This window comes from Rattus norvegicus, chromosome 6, assembly GCF_036323735.1.
Source record: "Rattus norvegicus strain BN/NHsdMcwi chromosome 6, GRCr8, whole genome shotgun sequence".
Taxonomy (NCBI): Eukaryota; Metazoa; Chordata; class Mammalia; order Rodentia; family Muridae; genus Rattus; species Rattus norvegicus.
Window position 1 is genome coordinate 101,771,102 of NC_086024.1, and position 18,139 is coordinate 101,789,240.

At 37.1% G+C, this 18,139-nt stretch overlaps 1 protein-coding gene across 4 annotated transcripts in view; it reads left to right on the forward strand.

Moving 5' to 3' along the window:
• Positions 1–18,139, forward strand: part of Fut8 (fucosyltransferase 8) — a 227,431-nt gene that overhangs the window by 88,748 nt on the left and 120,544 nt on the right. For all 4 annotated transcript variants that reach the window (NM_001002289.2, NM_001412189.1, XM_039112660.2 and 1 more), the window contains exon 4: positions 174–601. In NM_001002289.2, coding sequence (NP_001002289.2) covers positions 399–601 — 203 coding nt within the window. In that variant the 5' untranslated portion in view covers positions 174–398. The remainder of the gene's footprint in view (positions 1–173; positions 602–18,139) is intronic.

Here is an 18,139-nt window from a genome sequence, read left to right on the forward strand (position 1 = left end):
TGACTTAACATACACATTTAAAACTTTCACTTTTTACCTGTTACTGGGTAGCAAAATTGTCTTTCAGCCTCTTGACCATTCAAAACCATGTTTTCTGGAACTCCATGAATGTCAATTTTTGTTGTTTTAGATATCCTAAAAAACTGAAGTACACTTTTTAACTCTTTTCACAGCATGTAGAATTCATGAAGCACAAGACTTTAAAGCTTCCTGCCTGCATCACCAGGAAAACTTCTTTGTAAGAGTCGCCACAGGATTACCAGAGGTTAACCTGTTTGAAGCATCATGTGTTAAAACAACAGAAACCTGTTTTCTTGTGTGGCTAACTAGAACCAGAGCACAATGTTTCCAGTTCTTTGAGCTCCAGGAAGATAGAGGACAGAGTTGAAACTCTGAAAATGCGGGCATGGACTGGTTCCTGGCGTTGGATTATGCTCATTCTTTTTGCCTGGGGGACCTTGTTGTTTTATATAGGTGGTCATTTGGTTCGAGATAATGACCACCCTGATCACTCTAGCAGAGAACTCTCCAAGATTCTTGCAAAGCTTGAACGCTTAAAACAACAAAATGAAGACTTGAGGCGAATGGCTGAGTCTCTACGGTAGGTTTGAAATACTGAAGGATTTGATGAAATACTATACTTGGCTTTTGGTACAAGGACTTATTCCACTGTTGAAAAATACTTGAAATTTCTACAAACTGTATTTGCAAAAATCTAATTATTTTAGCAGGTCTTTAAAAAGTGTCAGTGATATATCTATATAGTCAATGTAGATAAGGTCTACATAGTGGTAAGTCATATTTTGCATATGAATTAACATATAAAGCTGAGGTATTTATATGCTTATATTTTATTTAAAAATTATGCTTAGACTATATTGAACATAAACTATGTGATTTGAATTAGTGCACATTAAAATTTTTTATTCTATGGACTACAAAGTCATAATTTCTTAGTTAAATTCTTAAGATGAAAGACAATTCATTGTTATATATAGAACAGGGCATCAGCTGTTTGGAAAGCCAAAGTTTCTTATTTAAATGGAAAATATAAACTTGATATTTATTTATAGATACCTGTAACTCAACAGTTACTGAGATTACAAGTTGTCTGACAACTTCTGATTCTTTAACTTCACATCTGAGATTGATCACGTGTACAGTGTTTGTTGTCACTTCAAAGAGCAGCAGGGCTAGAAACAAAGATACGAAAACTCTTCCATAGAGGTGGTAATTGGCACGATCATCAAGTGGTGTAGAGAAAAAGCTGAATATACAGTACTTTTAGAGAACCATAATTAGACTTTGCTGATAACAGCTATCATTTATTGGGAATTTGTCAAATGTCAGGTACTGTGCCAAAGACAGATTATTTCACTGAATTTCAAGATAGCTTCATGAGATTTAATACTGCTTTCAATCATTTTACAGATGAATAATCATAAAGATGTTAAGTAATTTAATTTGCCCAAGATTATACTTTTAAGAAATGGCAGAACCTTCTTTGAATTCTGGTAGTATATTCCACAGCCTGGACTCCTACTGTCCTAAGCTGAAAGGAGAAAAAGCAGTGACTCAGAAAATTTTAATTAGAAGTCTCAGTAGAGACTTTTCTTCCAGAGAAAATTTTTTTGCTTTTATAATTTAGGCTCTTGAATAATCACTGAATTTTCTCCTCATTCCATCTTTAGTACCAGTATTTCTTTTTTCTTTTCTTTTATTACGAAGTACCTTGTTTTTCTTGTGTGAAGGAAAACTTACTTTATTTATAGTAAATATAAATATGGGTTGCTCTTCAGAAAAATAACCAGTCTTTTAGTATTAATTTTTATTATTTTAAAATTATGTGAGCTTGCAAGAATCTATGTGTGTGTTTGCACTTATGAGTACCAGTGCCCATGGAGTGCAGAAGAGGGAGCATCAGATTCCCTTGAGCTGGAGGTACAGACTGGAGGTGAGCCCCCTGATGTCTGCTGGGAACTGAACTCAGAGGCAAGACCTGTTCTTAAGTGCTAAGCCATCTCTCCAATCCCTCATAAGATTTAAGTCACTTTTTTAAAAAACTTTTTTATATTGAGATTAAATTCTTAACAACTACATAAGAGCTGACATACTTAATAAATGTATATGCAATCTAGAAACAGAATAAACAGATGAGGCCATTTTTATAAATAGGCATATGAATACAGTAAAATAAATACATGATTATTTTCCCTAATTAGAGAAGTCTCCTGGGCTCCTCTGTTGACTCGACTAGTAGGGCTATGTGCACACCATTCGTGGGGATTTCATTTTTATGCCAGGACAGGAATAATAGAGGTATCTGTTAATACTGAGACTTTTTTTTTCTTATTCAGCTATTTTGTAATTTTGTACTCAGTTCAATGTCTGTTATTTTTGTAAGAAGACATATTCATAAGCAGAAGATAGAGTATTAATTCAGATAAATTTAAAAGTAGGTAATTCCTTTTAGACAAGGGCATATAAATTGGAGTTGGAAAGCAAATCATAAGTCCGAGAGGACAGCTTTTAGGATTCAAGACAATAGTTTAAAAGCAGTTAGCTAACCTAACTACAATTTACAGTTTTTTGATACTGAAAAATTTAGAAGAAAGTTATAAACCATCTCTTTGAAGGATATAAATGTGTAAGGTATAGGTGAGGCAGTGTCAGAGGACATGTGTATATGTACAATTATTTGACTCATTGATGAATAATTTTCTTACAGTAAAATTTATTGCTTTTAGTATTCAGGTCAGTGGATTTTGGCAAATTTGTTACAGTTATGCAATCATCACCATCAAGTTATATCAGAACTCTGCCTCTTCCCAGAATTCTGTTGCTTCTTTTAGTTGAATCTGTCCCTGCCTCCCTACTGTGACTCCTGTTTATCTGTTGGCTGTCCAGTAAGTTTTGCTTTTCTTGAGTGTTATAATGAAATCATTCAGTATGCAGCCTTTGGGGTCTGGCATCTTCCATTTGGCCTAATATATCTGAGATTCATCAGTATTTTTATGCATATTAATTTTTGTGCTTTCTTACTGCCAAGTAAATATTTTTATTCCCTTTTTAGTGGTGAGTTGTTAAATGTATCACAGTTTAAGATTTTATTTTTTGAAAAGTATTTTTTTTATCTGTCTCTCAAGTATGTGGACTTGAGTTTAAGTCCTCATATACAGGAGGGTACAGCAGTATGTATCCAGAACTGGGGATGTGTTAAGAATAGGGCATAGAGACAGGTAGATTTCTGGAGTTTATTGGCCAGCCAGCCTAGTTGAATTTATGAAAGTCAAGGATTAACATCAGCTTGGAGAGGGATTCTGAAGAAGGGGTATCTGGGCATTGTGAAACAAATGAATCAAAGTCAAATTGTGGGTCCAAGTTGATAGCCTATCTTCTGCTTGAGATGGCTTTCCATATTGCTCTGTCTGTGTTCTTCTAGAGACAGCTTTCCTTTGCTATTCTTAAAGCTCTCTGGATAGCTCATTTCTTGCAACCAAAAGCCCAGTCTTTTATTTACATATCAGTTCTGTCATTACCCCAGCTTCCCTTTTGATTATCTTATGAATCACCATCTCCTGATCCCAGCCTCTTGATTCTTAGAAAGAGACAGTAAGCATAAGCACAGAGTATAAGATAGCTGGGTGGGACCCCACCCTGAAATCACCATTCCTACCATGCCTGGGCCTGGACCTAAATTCCATCTGTGCTGGATGACCTTGAACTCAGGAATCTGTCTGCTTTTGTAAGCACAATCAATCAATCAATCAGTCAATCAATCAATCAATCAAACAAACAAATTACCTTTGTAAGATCTTGCCCAGAGATAACCACTCCCTAAATCTCTTTATCTCCTTCCTTAGTATCTTTCTGACCCACTGGCTCTGTTCTTTTAGGTCTGTGAAGCTCATTATACAGTTCATATTGCATCCTTATATTTTGCATAGTTGAGAAATGATATATTTTTGAACTCATGTTTTCAGAGTTCTTTCCCACAGCTTTATAGCCTTATGGTCATACAGCATTTACCATTTAGCTGAGACATTAGCCACACCCTCACTTCCTGGACTTGTGCTGTCTCTGATTTTCATGGAGTCATTTACCTTGGTAGAGAACACATTCCTCAAAGGAGGAGCATGAAAATATGTACATTATTTTACAAACAAGCCTTATGCCCACAGCTGTTGTGCCCATGTCTCAAATCATAAAAGACCACTAAGGAGCTGATTCCAATGCAATTGCACAAGGTTCTGTCTTTATTCAAGCTTGAGCTCCAGTCATACTAACATACTGATGCCCAGTTTCAAGCAAGCATTTGTAGAGGCAAGTAAACAAGCAAGGGTATATCTAGCTTGGCACATATCTGATTGGGGGGCTATTATGGAATTTGTTGCCCTTTAAAATGATTGGCTGGTACTGGGAGCCAAACCATAAATGTTCATAAGTAAATATCTTTAGGTACAACTGTAATTTCTGCTTTCTTCTTGATTGGTGGTTGTTATGGTGTGACCTGGAGACCAGTGTTAGGTACAGGCCTGGTGTTTAACTTTAGTTCAAACTTAGGTCAGGTTCTTTAAGATATAGCTTGAACCCAATATCGAGTTGGTCTGTTTTCTCACAGTAACGATCAACACTCATGGAGGCCCTCACTCCACTGGCTCTGTTCAAGGGGCAGGAACCATGCCATTCTGTCCCTTACATGGCTAGGCTGGATTGGCCACGTGAACCTCAGGTTCAGTGAGAGACTGTTTCATTAAGGTGAGAGTGATGGAAGGAGGCATCTGTTATTGACATTTGGCCTCTGCAGACATGCAGATACTCATATGAACATGTGTATTTATATTTTGCATCCCTCTGACTCATTAAACAGCACTATTCTAATTCCTGTCATATAGTGCATATTGTTAGTAATTTTCGTGTCATCCTTTAAAACCGATATATAGTATCATCTCATTGAAGTTTTAATGTTTACTTTTGTAATTAAGAATGTTGAACATTGTTTTTTTGTATTTATTTGCCATGTTTTGCTAAAGTGAGTATTTGATTCTGTTGCCTATTTTCTTTTTGGTGTATGTGTGTTGGGGGGTTGGGGTGCGTTGGGGGAGGGAGGTGTATGTGTACATATAATCTTTGCTATCTGCAGGGCACGTGCCTGGGGAAATCTGTGGAGGCCAGAGGAGGATCTTTTCCTTCAGAAACAGGGCATTGACCATGGATCCCAGACTAGTGATTAACAAGCCCAGGTGATCTTTCTGTGTCTACCATTGGGTTACAGGTGTGTGTGGGCCCACACCTAGCCTGGCCTCTTGTGTGTGTGCTGGGATCTGAGCTTAGCTTTTCTGAGCCATCTATCCAACCTTATTGCTGGCTTTTTAAGACAGTTATTTATTACTATTTTTTGCTTCAACATCAGGATTTTAAATGTACAAATATATATAAATAAAATTATATGTGTGCATATTGCATATAATGTAGTATAATGCAATATAGTATAACAAAATAATAACACAGCTTAAAACAACCACTTATGACTTTTAAATTTTAGGATGGCTTCAGGCTATTTCTCTTGTATTCTATATACATGTTTATGTTTGCACATCTCTGATTCTGCCAGGCAATCCAAGATGACTTACATCTTTAGTCAAAAAATCTTACTCCATTCTGTTTCTTCTCTATCCAGGTAGCACAGATTTTCTAGGTGTAGCAGTGTTAGAAGACTTTCAGCTGTATGTTTTCATATTCTGCTCTTTCTCTGTTGTGTATTTGCTTTCTGCTGCATTTATTTCTACTCTGAGTTTGATCATTTTCTTACACTTTCTTTGGGATTTATGTTTCTGTTCTAAGCTTTCTTAGCAAGTTTATATCATTGATTTTTAAAAGTTGCTTCTTTTCTAATGTAGATTGAATGTCCTTTATTCACAATGCCTGGGACTGTTTCAGATTTTGGACCGTTTTTATTTTGGAATATTTCCATCAATTTTACCAGCGGAATCTGAAATGCTTTGAAATCTGAAACTTTTAGACTTCTGATAAAGCTTTTAAAAAAGTTTTAAATTCTGATTTAATTTGAATTTCTCATTTTGAATCAGGGATGTTTAACCTGTAAATACCTGGAGAGTTTCACTTTAAATCTGTGTCTTACAGTTTCTGACAAGGTTGTCTTTTCATTTTCATCCATTAAAAATAGTTTCAAATATTCATTGTGATCTGTTAGCACCATATCATAGTTATGTAGTATTTTTCCTAATTAGTACAATGGGCTGTGCTATTTATCTTTCTTTTTTTTTTTTCTTTTTTCTTTTTTTCGGAGCTGGGGACCGAACCCAGGGCCTTGCGCTTGCTAGGCAAGCGCTCTACCACTGAGCTAAATCCCCAACCCCTCTATTTATCTTTCTGTTTTGTCTTATTTTTTCAACCAAATAAAGTTATAATTCTGTATTATTTTAGTTCAAGTTTTACTTTATGGAGTAGTAAGTGACTTTTGTTGATGAATACTTAAGAAAAACATATGGTCTGCTGTTATTGACTCTAAGCTTCTATAGTATGTTTTTTGTTAGGTTAGTTAATTGTGATCAGATTTTCTGAGTTCATGCATGATGTAAAATATTTAAATGCTTCTTTTGCTGGCTTACAGGTGTGGTTGTTCCTATCTCCTTTAAGTTTTAACTTTCCTTTTCATTTGCTGTTTAGTTTGTTGAATACTAACTCAGGACTATCTTGTTTTCTGTGACTTAACCCTTTATCACAGGGCTTTTATTTCTAGCAAAACCTTTTTAGCTATAAAGTTAATTTATTTAATATTAATACTGTTGGTGGGTTTTGTTGTTGTTTTTTGTTTGGTTAGTGTTTACATGTGTTTGGTTAGTGTTTTATACCTTAAATGCTCTTATATTTAGACACAAATTTAAGTATTCAAAGTCCTACTTTTTTAATAGGATAGTGTTTCATCTTCTTTCCTCCAGGTCTGAGAGCCTGCTCTTGCTGAACTGTTTTAGCCTTTTGTATTTAATTCTATTACCATGCTAAATTTCCCCACTTGTCTCATCTCCTGTTTTTGTCTTTTGAACCCAATCTTCTGTTTTTTGTTTTTTTTTTTTTACCATAAGGCATATCAACTTTTTAAAAACCGTCATTTTATGTGCATGGGTGTTTTGACTACATGTATGTCTGTGCACCGTGTGTGAGCCTGGTCTTAGCCAGAAGGTATCATACCCTCTGTAACTGACATTATAGATGTTTGTGAGCTGCCATAGGATGCTGGGAGTCAGACCGCATGTCCTCTGGAAAAGCAGTCACTGCTCTGAACCACTGAGACATCTCTCCAGCTTTGTTGTACCAACTTTTAATAGATATCTTAGAGTTTATAAAATACACCCCTTTGGGCATGTGGAGGTGGCTCAGTGCGTTAGAATGTTTGCTGTGAAGCATAAGAACCTCAGTTTGAATCCTCACACCCCTGAAAATTTTTGCCTGGCTGCATGCACTTCAGAATTGTATGACAGACAGGAGGATCCCACGAGCTCTCTGAGGAACCAGCCTAGCTAAAAAGAGAGAGAGACCCTGTCTCAAAGGAGTAAGTTTGGGAATCATAGACACCTGATGTCCACTGCATACACACACTTGCTGCATATGCATTATACACATAAACAACATACATATGATAAAACTACATTCTTCTTTATTTTCATTTATCTTTAGTATTTTCGCATTGCTTTTGAATTCCTAAAAAGTTTTGTAATTTTCAAACCTTTAAAGCCTCTTCCATTTGGATGCCTTTGTTGTAGTGTTTTATAGACATATAGTATTGTTTTATTACTTTAAATACACTATATCAAAACACATTAAATGCATGTATGAAATTCTTAATTAAAACCTCTCCCATCATTCTGTCAATGTAAACTGAGAGCCTAAAACCTTAATTAATTGTTTGCAAAAGAGAAATGTCTGAGAAATAACTGCTTTGATTTTTTTTTTATGCTGGTGTTATCATCTGTTGTCTAGATGCTACAAATAAGGATGATTTAGAAGAAAATCATTGTCATATAGAGACAAACATGCCCAAAGTGAGAAGTTTTTTCTTTATAATGTTCTTTGCTGGTTAACATTGATGCTACTGCTTAGAATTTATGAAAACAGAAGTTAGGAAGAGGCTTGTTCTTGTTTTTGTTTTCTCCAAAATGAAATTGTTGTTTTCTGACAAGAATTAGATTCCTGTAGGGATCCTGAATATTAATAGGTGCACAGATTTGAAGGAAAGCATGTATTATTTCCACATCTGAAGGTCCTGTATGTCTGCCCTTTAGTGTTGATGCCAACATAGACCATCTTATCTGTTCTCATGGCCCCCACCCCAGACATTTGAATAGTAATCATTGGTATGTAACTTAGGGCCAGTCTTACTCGGTATTTGTAAATGATTTCAGGTAGGCATTAGTCGCAAGTCACAAATCTGTGGTGTTCAGTGTTTATCACTTTGGGGTGTAGCATAAATAAGAAAGTGTAAGAAGTTATGTTCTATAAGTTCAGTGTTAACATAGTTTTCCAGTGCAAGGGAATATGGGGGGAAGGGGGAGATGGGAATGGAGTTAGTCTGGGAGGGGGAACACCCTTATAGAAGAAGGAGAGGGAGATGGGATAGGGGGCTTATTGCCAGAAAACTGGGAAAGTGAATAACATTTGAAATGTAAACAAAAACTATCCAATTTAAAAAAAAAGAAAACAACAAAAAACTCCTGATAGTTTAAAACATTAAGATGTGGATTAAAGTAGATAAAAACTCCTTAGCCTTGACTACATTCATCCTCTTTTGTTGACTGTTTTTCCTGTAGTTTGGCTTTTGAATAATTTCCCCTACCTTCAAGCATGTCTTTTAGAAATTTTATGATGCCTGTTTTCAGGGTAATACATTATTTCAGGTTTTTTTATTTTTTAAAGTTTTATTTTTGGAAAATATTTTTAAGCAGAAGTACAGAATTTGATTGGCAATATTTTAAATAGCATTCTATGTATGTCATACTTATAAAATATTGTCTGTAATTCCTTTTGCTACTAGGATGTCTTATTTTTCCTAAGAGCAAAATCTTCTCTGCCTGAGAACATTTCTGTGGGTTTATTTCAGTCAAGGTTTCTAACCATCATTACACTTTGTTGAGAATTCTGCAGTTATTACAGTAAACCTTTTTCTTTGCTGCATTTGCATTTTTCTTTTGTCTTCAGTGTTAATCAGTTGAGTGTGATGTGCCTAGGTGAGCCTTGCTTCCCTTTCACCCAGCTTGTAGTTTGCTGAACTTCTTAAATATGGGGGCGGAGGTCTTTAAACATCAATTTTAGAAATTCAAATGGTCCCTGAGCTATTCTTTCTCATTTCCCCTTCTAGAACTAAAATGCATATATTATTACATTTCTTTTTACACTGTTACATGCTGTTATGCATTTTTGCTAATCTAATTACTCTCCACTGTCTTATTTTGTATATTTTCTACTGAACTTACTTTCTGCTTGCCTTCCCCGTTTCCTGGCTTTATAAAAAGTATATTTTATTTTTTGTGCACACATGCATGTGTATGCATGTGTATGCATGTGTGCATGGATATGCCAGTGCTTTTATGTTATTCTCTCTTCTCACTGAGCTTAGGTCATTGGACTTGGTGATAGATACCTGTATTCTAGGAACCATGTTTGTAGAAGTTTTGAGTGTTGATTATTAGTCTCTTGACACAACTAGATTTGACAATAAGTTTAACATAGAAATGAACAGATTTCGTTTTTTGAGGAGAAAGCTTAAAATAATTTAGATGTAAAATATAATAATTTTACAAAAGCCATATAAATATTTTATATTGCTAAGTCTACCAGTACATAGACACAGTAAATTGTTTATAATTCTTTTCAGAGTAGTGCCACAGCTGATATTAATTTTATGGAGCTGTTCTCAAGGTCTTTTTGTTATATTTCATCTCCTGGGTGCTGAGTTACAGTAAAAGTGATGTAAGAACTGATGTGAGGTTCATTTTTTATCCCTAGTATCTTTGTTTTCTTAAAACTTGCTATAGTAGAAATGGAAGACAAAACACTACATCACAGGAAAATGTCCAATACTCCTCCAGCACCCATCATCCTCTGTATGGATCTAGCAGGTCAGATCATATACTATGAGCTTTCTTTCTGTATCAGACTCCCTGACTCCCTATTTATCAATAAACAAACTTACCAGAGGTGAAAAAACATTGCAGAAATGATAAAGGAGTAATTATATTAAGACATAATGAGCCTTAATGTGTGTACCTGACAACAGTGTCTGATACATTAGGCAAATAGAAGTAGATAAGGTTGTTATGATAGCTAAAAGCTTCACTGCCCCTCTTAGAGCAATAGATCAAGCAGTCAAAATTAGTCAAACAGATAAAGCCATATGTGACATGGGAGGACTACCAACGAACCTGACCTAGTTTACATTTAAGAGTATTGTATTTCACAATAGCAAATACACTTTGCTGTGACTACACTCTTACTCTGATGTGTAGTTTCTGTCATTTGCGTTTGAGTATACTTTTAAGGCTCCTTTAGACCGTCTTGCTATAATGAATAGGGAAGTCTATATTTGGAGTTGTACATTGGATAGTGTGAGCTCCAGAAATTTCCACTTATTTATAGAATCAGCTGGAATTCTCTTGTGCAGAGAAAATTTCTTTTCCTCTTCATTTCTGCATGCTGTTCACCCTTACCCCAACAAAGGTGATTTGAATAGAAGTCAGCTAGGTGGATGACTGTGTTCAAGGCTACACACTTATTAGGAGGAAAGAAGTTTATTTAAAAACCATTTATAAGTATAAATGTAGTCTGATGTGTGCTCTTTTTCTTTCATTTGTCCATGTGACTGTTACGTGTGACTGTTCAAGAGCAGCTTTATAAAACTTTAAATTTCAGGGAGTATTTTGAACTTGCCTTTAGTTTTATTTATTTGATATTGTGTTGTTTTACATATAATCTCTACCCATCCATCCATCCATCCATCCATCCATCCATCCATCCATCCAGGTAGCTATTTAGATTTATATATGGTTTTTTAATTTAATAAATTTGAGTGTAGAAAGTCCAGGTTTTGAATAGCTTGTCTGTTTGTTTATGAAGTGACAAATGGATTATTGGTATTGACTTGGATGCATGTATTTTGATGAATGCTTGATAATTTAGTTCAAAATATAGATAAAAATGCAAGTAGAATTCCCAAAACTAAGTATAGCTTTCATGGGAGTAATTAGTTTTGGTTTCCTTCTCCCTAGAGATCCTTGTAGTAACTGTCTTGCTAAAGATAGGTTCCCCCTCCCCCACCCCGCCCCCAATCTTACTTGGTTTTAAAAGCAGTTGGCAAACTGGCCAAAAGGACAAATCCAGGCCCTCTATTTATCTTTGTTTCTGATGACTTCCAAGCTAAGAATGCTTTTGTTTTGGTTATTTGAATGGGGGACTCTGTGTGTGTGTGTGTGTGTGTGTGTGTGTGTGTGTGTGTGTGTGTGTATGTGTGTAACAAATTCAAAGAATAATATTAAGTTATGTAGCAATGATCTGGACATTTATAGAAAAATTTGCTCTCTTGAAGCTTGTGTGAATCGGATGTTCTCATTATTAGCTCTTGTCTCTTTCAGTGTTTGAATTATTATGCACGTTACATCTGGGTAAAGACAGGCTCTGAAATGAAAATCCAGTTGCTGATTCTCCTCTCAGGTCCTGCTGACTTTGCTTTCTAAGTCTTAATGGACTTGCTCCAGATCTCAAATTTCTTTTCCTTTTAAATTTGTTCAAACATTTGTGTTTTCTCTCCCAGTCTCCTTTAGATGGCTCTTGTGTTTGGAGCTGAAACGGTGTTTAGGGAAAGGAGATGTGGTAGGTTTACAAAGAAACCATCCGATATATAGCTTTAGAGCTAGTGGATCTAGGTAGATTCACTTTATAGCTACAGAAGCAGATATAGATATAGAAACAGACACAGATATAGAAACAGAAGCACACAGGCTTTTTTCCCTTGTAACTTGGCTCTTTGAACTGAACTCTATGACTCTAACCCTTTTCTAGTTGATGCGTTTACAGATGTGAATGGCATTTATCACCTTAGCTTTATTTAGACTTGATTTCAGTTATTGTCACTACCTAGGAAGGCCCCTAGTGAAAGGCACCAGTTTTAGAGAAAGATGTCATATGAGTAAAATGTTAAAATCTTAAATCGCTAAGTTGAAAAAACAAAACAAAACAAAATACAACAATGCAGTGTCTGACTTTCTCTTCTGTATGCAAATGTCACTTAGACAAAGTGCATTCATGTTAAATTTAAAATGTGTGAAGATTTAGCTTAGGGGCTTAATTAAACATTAAAAAATGTTTAAAATTTAATGTATGTGAGTGTTTTCCTTGCTTGTATGGTTTGTATACTTGGTTGCCTGGTGCTCTCAAAGGTCAGAGGAAGGCGTTTGATCTTTTGGAGTTACAGATATTTGTGAGAAACTATACCTGGGTCCTCAAGAGCCACGAGTGTTCTTAACTGCTGAGCCATCTCTCTCCAGCCCCCAAATGGTGTTCTTTTGTCTTCTTTCTTTTCTGAGCTGGGTCTCACTATGTACCCCTGGCTGGCCAGTAACTCATGATGTAGACCCAGAGGTTTCATTCCAGGAAATTGGGCCATTGCTTTTGTGCCTCTGGTGAGGGAGAACATCATGATGGAAACACATAGCAGAGGTGACTGCTCAGGCCATAGGGACAGGGAAGTTAAATATAGAAAGAGAGAGGGGGAGAGTTCCTATAGTTCCTTATTCTTCTGATGTTCCCACAGCCCCCCAGTGGTACCACAGAATGACAGCTCCATGTTTAGCGCATGCTCTTTTTGCAGGGGAGAGGGCATTTATCCAAACCATAGCAGGCTTCAGAGAGTAATTTAAATTTGCCTAAGGATGCAGTATGCCTTTGGAACATGTGCTTTGGTATGCTGTTCCTAATGTGGCTGCAGTATTTCTAGGTAGTTCACAAATGTTGAATGAATTTTTCCAATGAAATAGTATTTAGTCTATTTACCTAATAACAGACTGTTTAGAATAGAAGTAAAGCTGACTCAAATAACTGGATCTGTTATGTACGCTTTTGATTGCAGTTGTTATTTTGAAGTGTTTATTCCCGGTATTTAGCCACTTCTAGAACATATACTTAGAACATGTGTACTAGTGCAAAAAAACATCATATATACTATAGACTAAAAGCATTTAAAAGTATATTCTGTAGTAGCATAGTTGTGAGGAAACCTTGTTTAATTTATTATTGATAATCATCTAAGGAAAGCTATATATGTTACTCCTTTTACTTTTGTTTCCCAACACATTTGGATGCACAGAACTACCGCTTTGAGATGTTATACATTTGCCTGGCCTTTTTCCTATATAAATCAGGATTTATAGAAATTGTAACATAGGATCATGCTTCTTTAAAAGCTCACTTATCCCAAGTGCAGAGTAACCATCTGGAAGCCGGTCATAGTATCTACAGTCTGTTATGAAGTCTTAAATTAGAAGAGCAATTAGCGGCTCCTTTATGCACCAGCCACATTTCCTATACCAAACATGGGTTTATTAATCCTCAGAGATACAGTAGACTTGATTTAAGTGTTTTATTTTTAAAATTTCTTATATTTACTCAACCAATTTAAAATGTGTCTTGTATTTGTGTATTTATAAATGTGCATACATTGGCATTCCTATCTCCTCCTCTGTGCTCTTTTCTATCTACTGAAGGTCTGCCATGTGTTCAAGGACCATGTCAAATAAACTTCTCAAAGCCTTTCCCAGTCTTCTTGCATGAAGTTACTTTCCTATGATCTCTGTTAGGACTTGTTTTAGAGCCTCTAGGATGTCAAGGTACTGGACATGTATTAAGATCTTATATAGGCTTGTTTGTCTTCTGTTCTAATTTCTTGGAAGCAATGTGTCACAAAAATTAAGTTATAAAATATTTTAAAACTTTTTATTGAAAAAAGTATTATTGCTTCTATGATGCCTGTGGGTGGGGTGCACATGCCACAGGCCTCATTTGGAAGTCAAGGGCAGCTTTGTGAGCCATTACCCTCCTACCTTTAGTGGGTTCCAGAGATTAAACTATAGTAGTCAGGATTGGTGACAAGGTCTTTGACCCACTGAGCTACCTTGCTGTCCCTGTCATTTTTTAAAGGAATATAATCATACTACTAACACAAATTTCAAGAGAAATCATAGACCAGTGCCCCCTTCTCTTCCTTTCCTCTCCCCTTGACTGATTTTTGTTGGGGCCATTTATTTATTTAGCCAAATGTAAAACTCTCTCTTTTTTAAAAAAAAATTATTAGATATATTTCTTTACTTACATTTCAAATGTTATTCCCCTTTCCAGTTTCCTGTCCATAAGACCCCATTCCCTCCCCTCCCCTCCCCATATGGGTATTCCCCCTATAAAATGCCCCTTATTGCCCCCCCATGTTCCCCTGCACTGGGGGTCCAACCTTGGTAGGACCAAGGGCTTCCCCTTCCTCTGGTGACCCAACAAGGCTATGCTCTGCTACATATGCAGTTGGAGCCCTGGGTCAGTCCATGTATAGTCTTTCAGTAGTGGTTTAGTCCCTGGAAGCTCTGGTTAGTTGGCATTGTTGTTTTTATTGGGTTGCAAGCTCCTTCAACTCTTTCAATACTTCCTCTAATTCCCCCCAAGGGGGTCCTATTCTCAGTTTGGTATTTGTTGCTAACATTGACCTCTGTATTGGACATACTCTGGATGTGTCTCTCAGGAGAGACCTATATCCGGTCCCTTTCCGCATGCATTTTCTAGGTTCATCAGTCTTATCTAGTTTTGGGGGCTGTATATATATGGGCCATATGTGGGTCAGGCTCTGAATAGCCATTCCTTGAGTCACTGCTGTAAACTTTGCTTCCATATCCTCTACTATGGATATTTTTCCCCCTTTTAAGAAAGAGTGAGAGCACCCACATTTTGGTCATCCTTCTTCTTAAGCTTCCTGTGGTCTGTGAATTGCATCTTGGGTAATTAGAGCTTATTGTGCATACCAAGTGTGTTTTCCTGTGATTGAGTAACCTCACTCAGGATGATATTATCTAGTTCATTCCATTTGCTTATGAATTTCATGAAGTCATTGTTTTTGATAGCTGAGTAGTACTCCATTGTGTAGATGTACATTTTTTTAATCCACTTCTCTGTTGAAGGGCACATCTGGGTTCTTTCCAGCTTCTGGCTATTATAAATAAGGCTGCTATGAACATAGTGGAGCACGTGTCTTTGTTATATGTTGGGGCATCTTTTGGGTATATGCCCAAGATAGGTATAGCTGGGTCCTCAGGTAGTTCAATGTCCAGTTTTCTGAGGAACCTCCAGACTGATTTCCAGAATGGTTGTACCAGTCTGCAATCCCCCAAAAATGGAGGAGTGTTCCTCTTTCTCCACATCCTCGCCAGCATCTGCTGTCACCTGAGTTTTTTTATCTTAGCCATTCTGACTGGTGTGAGGTGGAATCTCAGGGTTGTTTTGATTTGCATTTCCCTTATGACTAAAGATGTTGAACATTTCTTTTTTCCTTTTTTTATAATCATATTTATAGTTATTCTTTTTTTCTTTTTTTAAAATTATATTAACTTGAGTATTTCTTATATACATTTCGAGTGTTATTCTCTTTCCCGGTTTCCGGGAAAACATCCCCCTAATCCCTCCTCCTCCCCTTCTTTATGGGTGTTCCCCTCCCCATCCTCCCCCCATTGCCGCCCTCCCCCCAACAATCTAGTTCACTGGGGGTTCAGTCTTAGCAGGACCCAGGGCTTCCCCTTCCACTGGTGCTCTTACTAGGATATTCATTGCTACCTATGAGGTCAGAGTCCAGGGTCAGTCCATGTATAGTCTTTAGGTAGTGGCTTAGTCCCTGGAAGCTCTGGTTGCTTGGCATTGTTGTACATATGGGGTCTCGAGCCCCTTCAAGCTCTTCCAGTTCTTTCTCTGATTCCTTCAACGGGGGTCCTATTTTCAATTCAGTGGTTTGCTGCTGGCATACACCTCTGTGTTTGCTGTATTCTGGCTGTGTCTCTTGGGAGAGATCTACATCCGGCTCCTGTCGGCCTGCACTTCTTTGACTCATCCATCTTGTCTAATTGGATGGCTGTATATGCATGGGCCACATGTGGGGCAGGCTCTGAATGGGTGTTCCTTCTGTGTCTGTTTTAATCTTTGCCTCTCTATTCCCTGCCAAGGGTATTCTTGTTCCCCTTTTAAAGAAGGAGTGAAGCATTCACATTTTGATCATCCGTCTTGAGTTTTATTTGTTCTAGGCATCTAGGGTAATTCAAACATTTGGGCTAATAGCCACTTATCAATGAATGCATACCATGTGTGTTTTTCTGTGATTGAGTTACCTCACTCAGGATGAATATTTTCCAGTTACGACCATTTGCCTACGTATTTCATGAAGTCATTGTTTTTGATAGCTGAGTAATATTCCATTGTGTAGATGTACCACATTTTCTGTATCCATTGCTCTGTTGAAGGGCATCTGGGTTCTTTCCAGCTTCTGGCTATTATAAATAAGGCTGCGATGAACATAGTGGAGCACGTGTCTTTTTTATATGTTGGGGCATCTTTTGGGTATATGCCCAAGAGAGGTATAGCTGGATCCTCAGGCAGTTCAATGTCCAATTTTCTGAGGAACCTCCAGACTGATTTCCAGAATGGTTGTACCAGTCTGCAATCCCACCAACAATGGAGGAGTGTTCCTCTTTCTCCGCATCCTTGCCAGCATCTGCTGTCACCTGAGCTTTTGATCTTAGCCATTCTCACTGGTGTGAGGTGAAATCTCAGGGTTGTTTTGATTTGCATTTCCCTTATGACTAAAGATGTTGAACATTTCGTTAGGTGTTTCTCAGCCATTCGGCATTCCTCAGCTGTGAATTCTTTGTTTAGCTCTGAACCCCATCTTTTTTTTTTTTTAATTTTTTTTTATTAACTTGAGTATTTCTTATATACATTTCGAGTGTTATTCCCTTTCCCGGGTTCCGGGCAAACATCCCCCTCCCCCCTCCCCTTCCTTATGGGTGTTCCCCTCCCAACCCTCTCCCCATTGCCGCCCTCCCCCCAACAGTCTAGTTCATTGGGTGAACCCCATCTTTTAATTGTCTCCCTGCGGTCTAACTTCTTGAGTTCTTTGAATATTTTGGATATAAGGCCTCTATCTGTTGTAGGATTGGTAAAGATCTTTTCCCAATCTGTTGGTTGCCGTTTTGTCCTAACCACAGTATCCTTTGCCTTACAGAAGCTTTGCAGTTTTATGAGATCCCATTTGTCGATTCTTGATCTTAGAGCATAAGCCATTGGTGTTTTGTTCAGCAAATTTTTTCCAGTGCCCATGTGTTCCAGATGCTTCCCCACTTTTTCTTCTATTAGTTTGAGTGTATCTGGTTTGATGTGGAGGTCCTTGATCCACTTGGACTTAAGCTTTGTACAGGGTGACAAGCATGGATCAATCTGCATTCTTCTACATGTTGCCCTCCAGTTGAACCAGCACCATTTGCTGAAAATGCTATCTTTTTTCCATTGGACGGTTTTGGCTCCTTTGTCAAAAATCAAGTGCCCATAGGTGTGTGGGTTCATTTCTGGGTCTTCAATTCTGTTCCATTGGTCTATCTGTCTGTCTCTGTACCATTACCATGCAGCTTTTATCACTATTGCTCTGTAATACTGCTTGAGTTCAGGGATAGTGATTCCCCCTGAAGTCCTTTTATTGTTGAGGATAGTTTTAGCTATCCTGGGTTTTTTGTTATTCCAGATGAATTTGCAAATTGCTCTAAGTCTTTGAAGAATTGGATTGGTATTTTGATGGGGATTGCATTGAATCTGTAGATCGCGTTTGGTAAAATGGCCATTTTTACTATATTAATCCTGCCAATCCATGAGCATGGGAGATCTTTCCATCTTCTGAGGTCTTCTTCAATTTCTTTCTTCAGTGTCTTGAAGTTCTTATTGTACAGATCTTTTACTTGCTTGGTTAAAGTCACACCGAGGTACTTTATATTATTTGGGTCTATTATAAAGGGTGTCGTTTCCCTAATTTCTTTCTCAGCTTGTTTCTCTTTTGTAT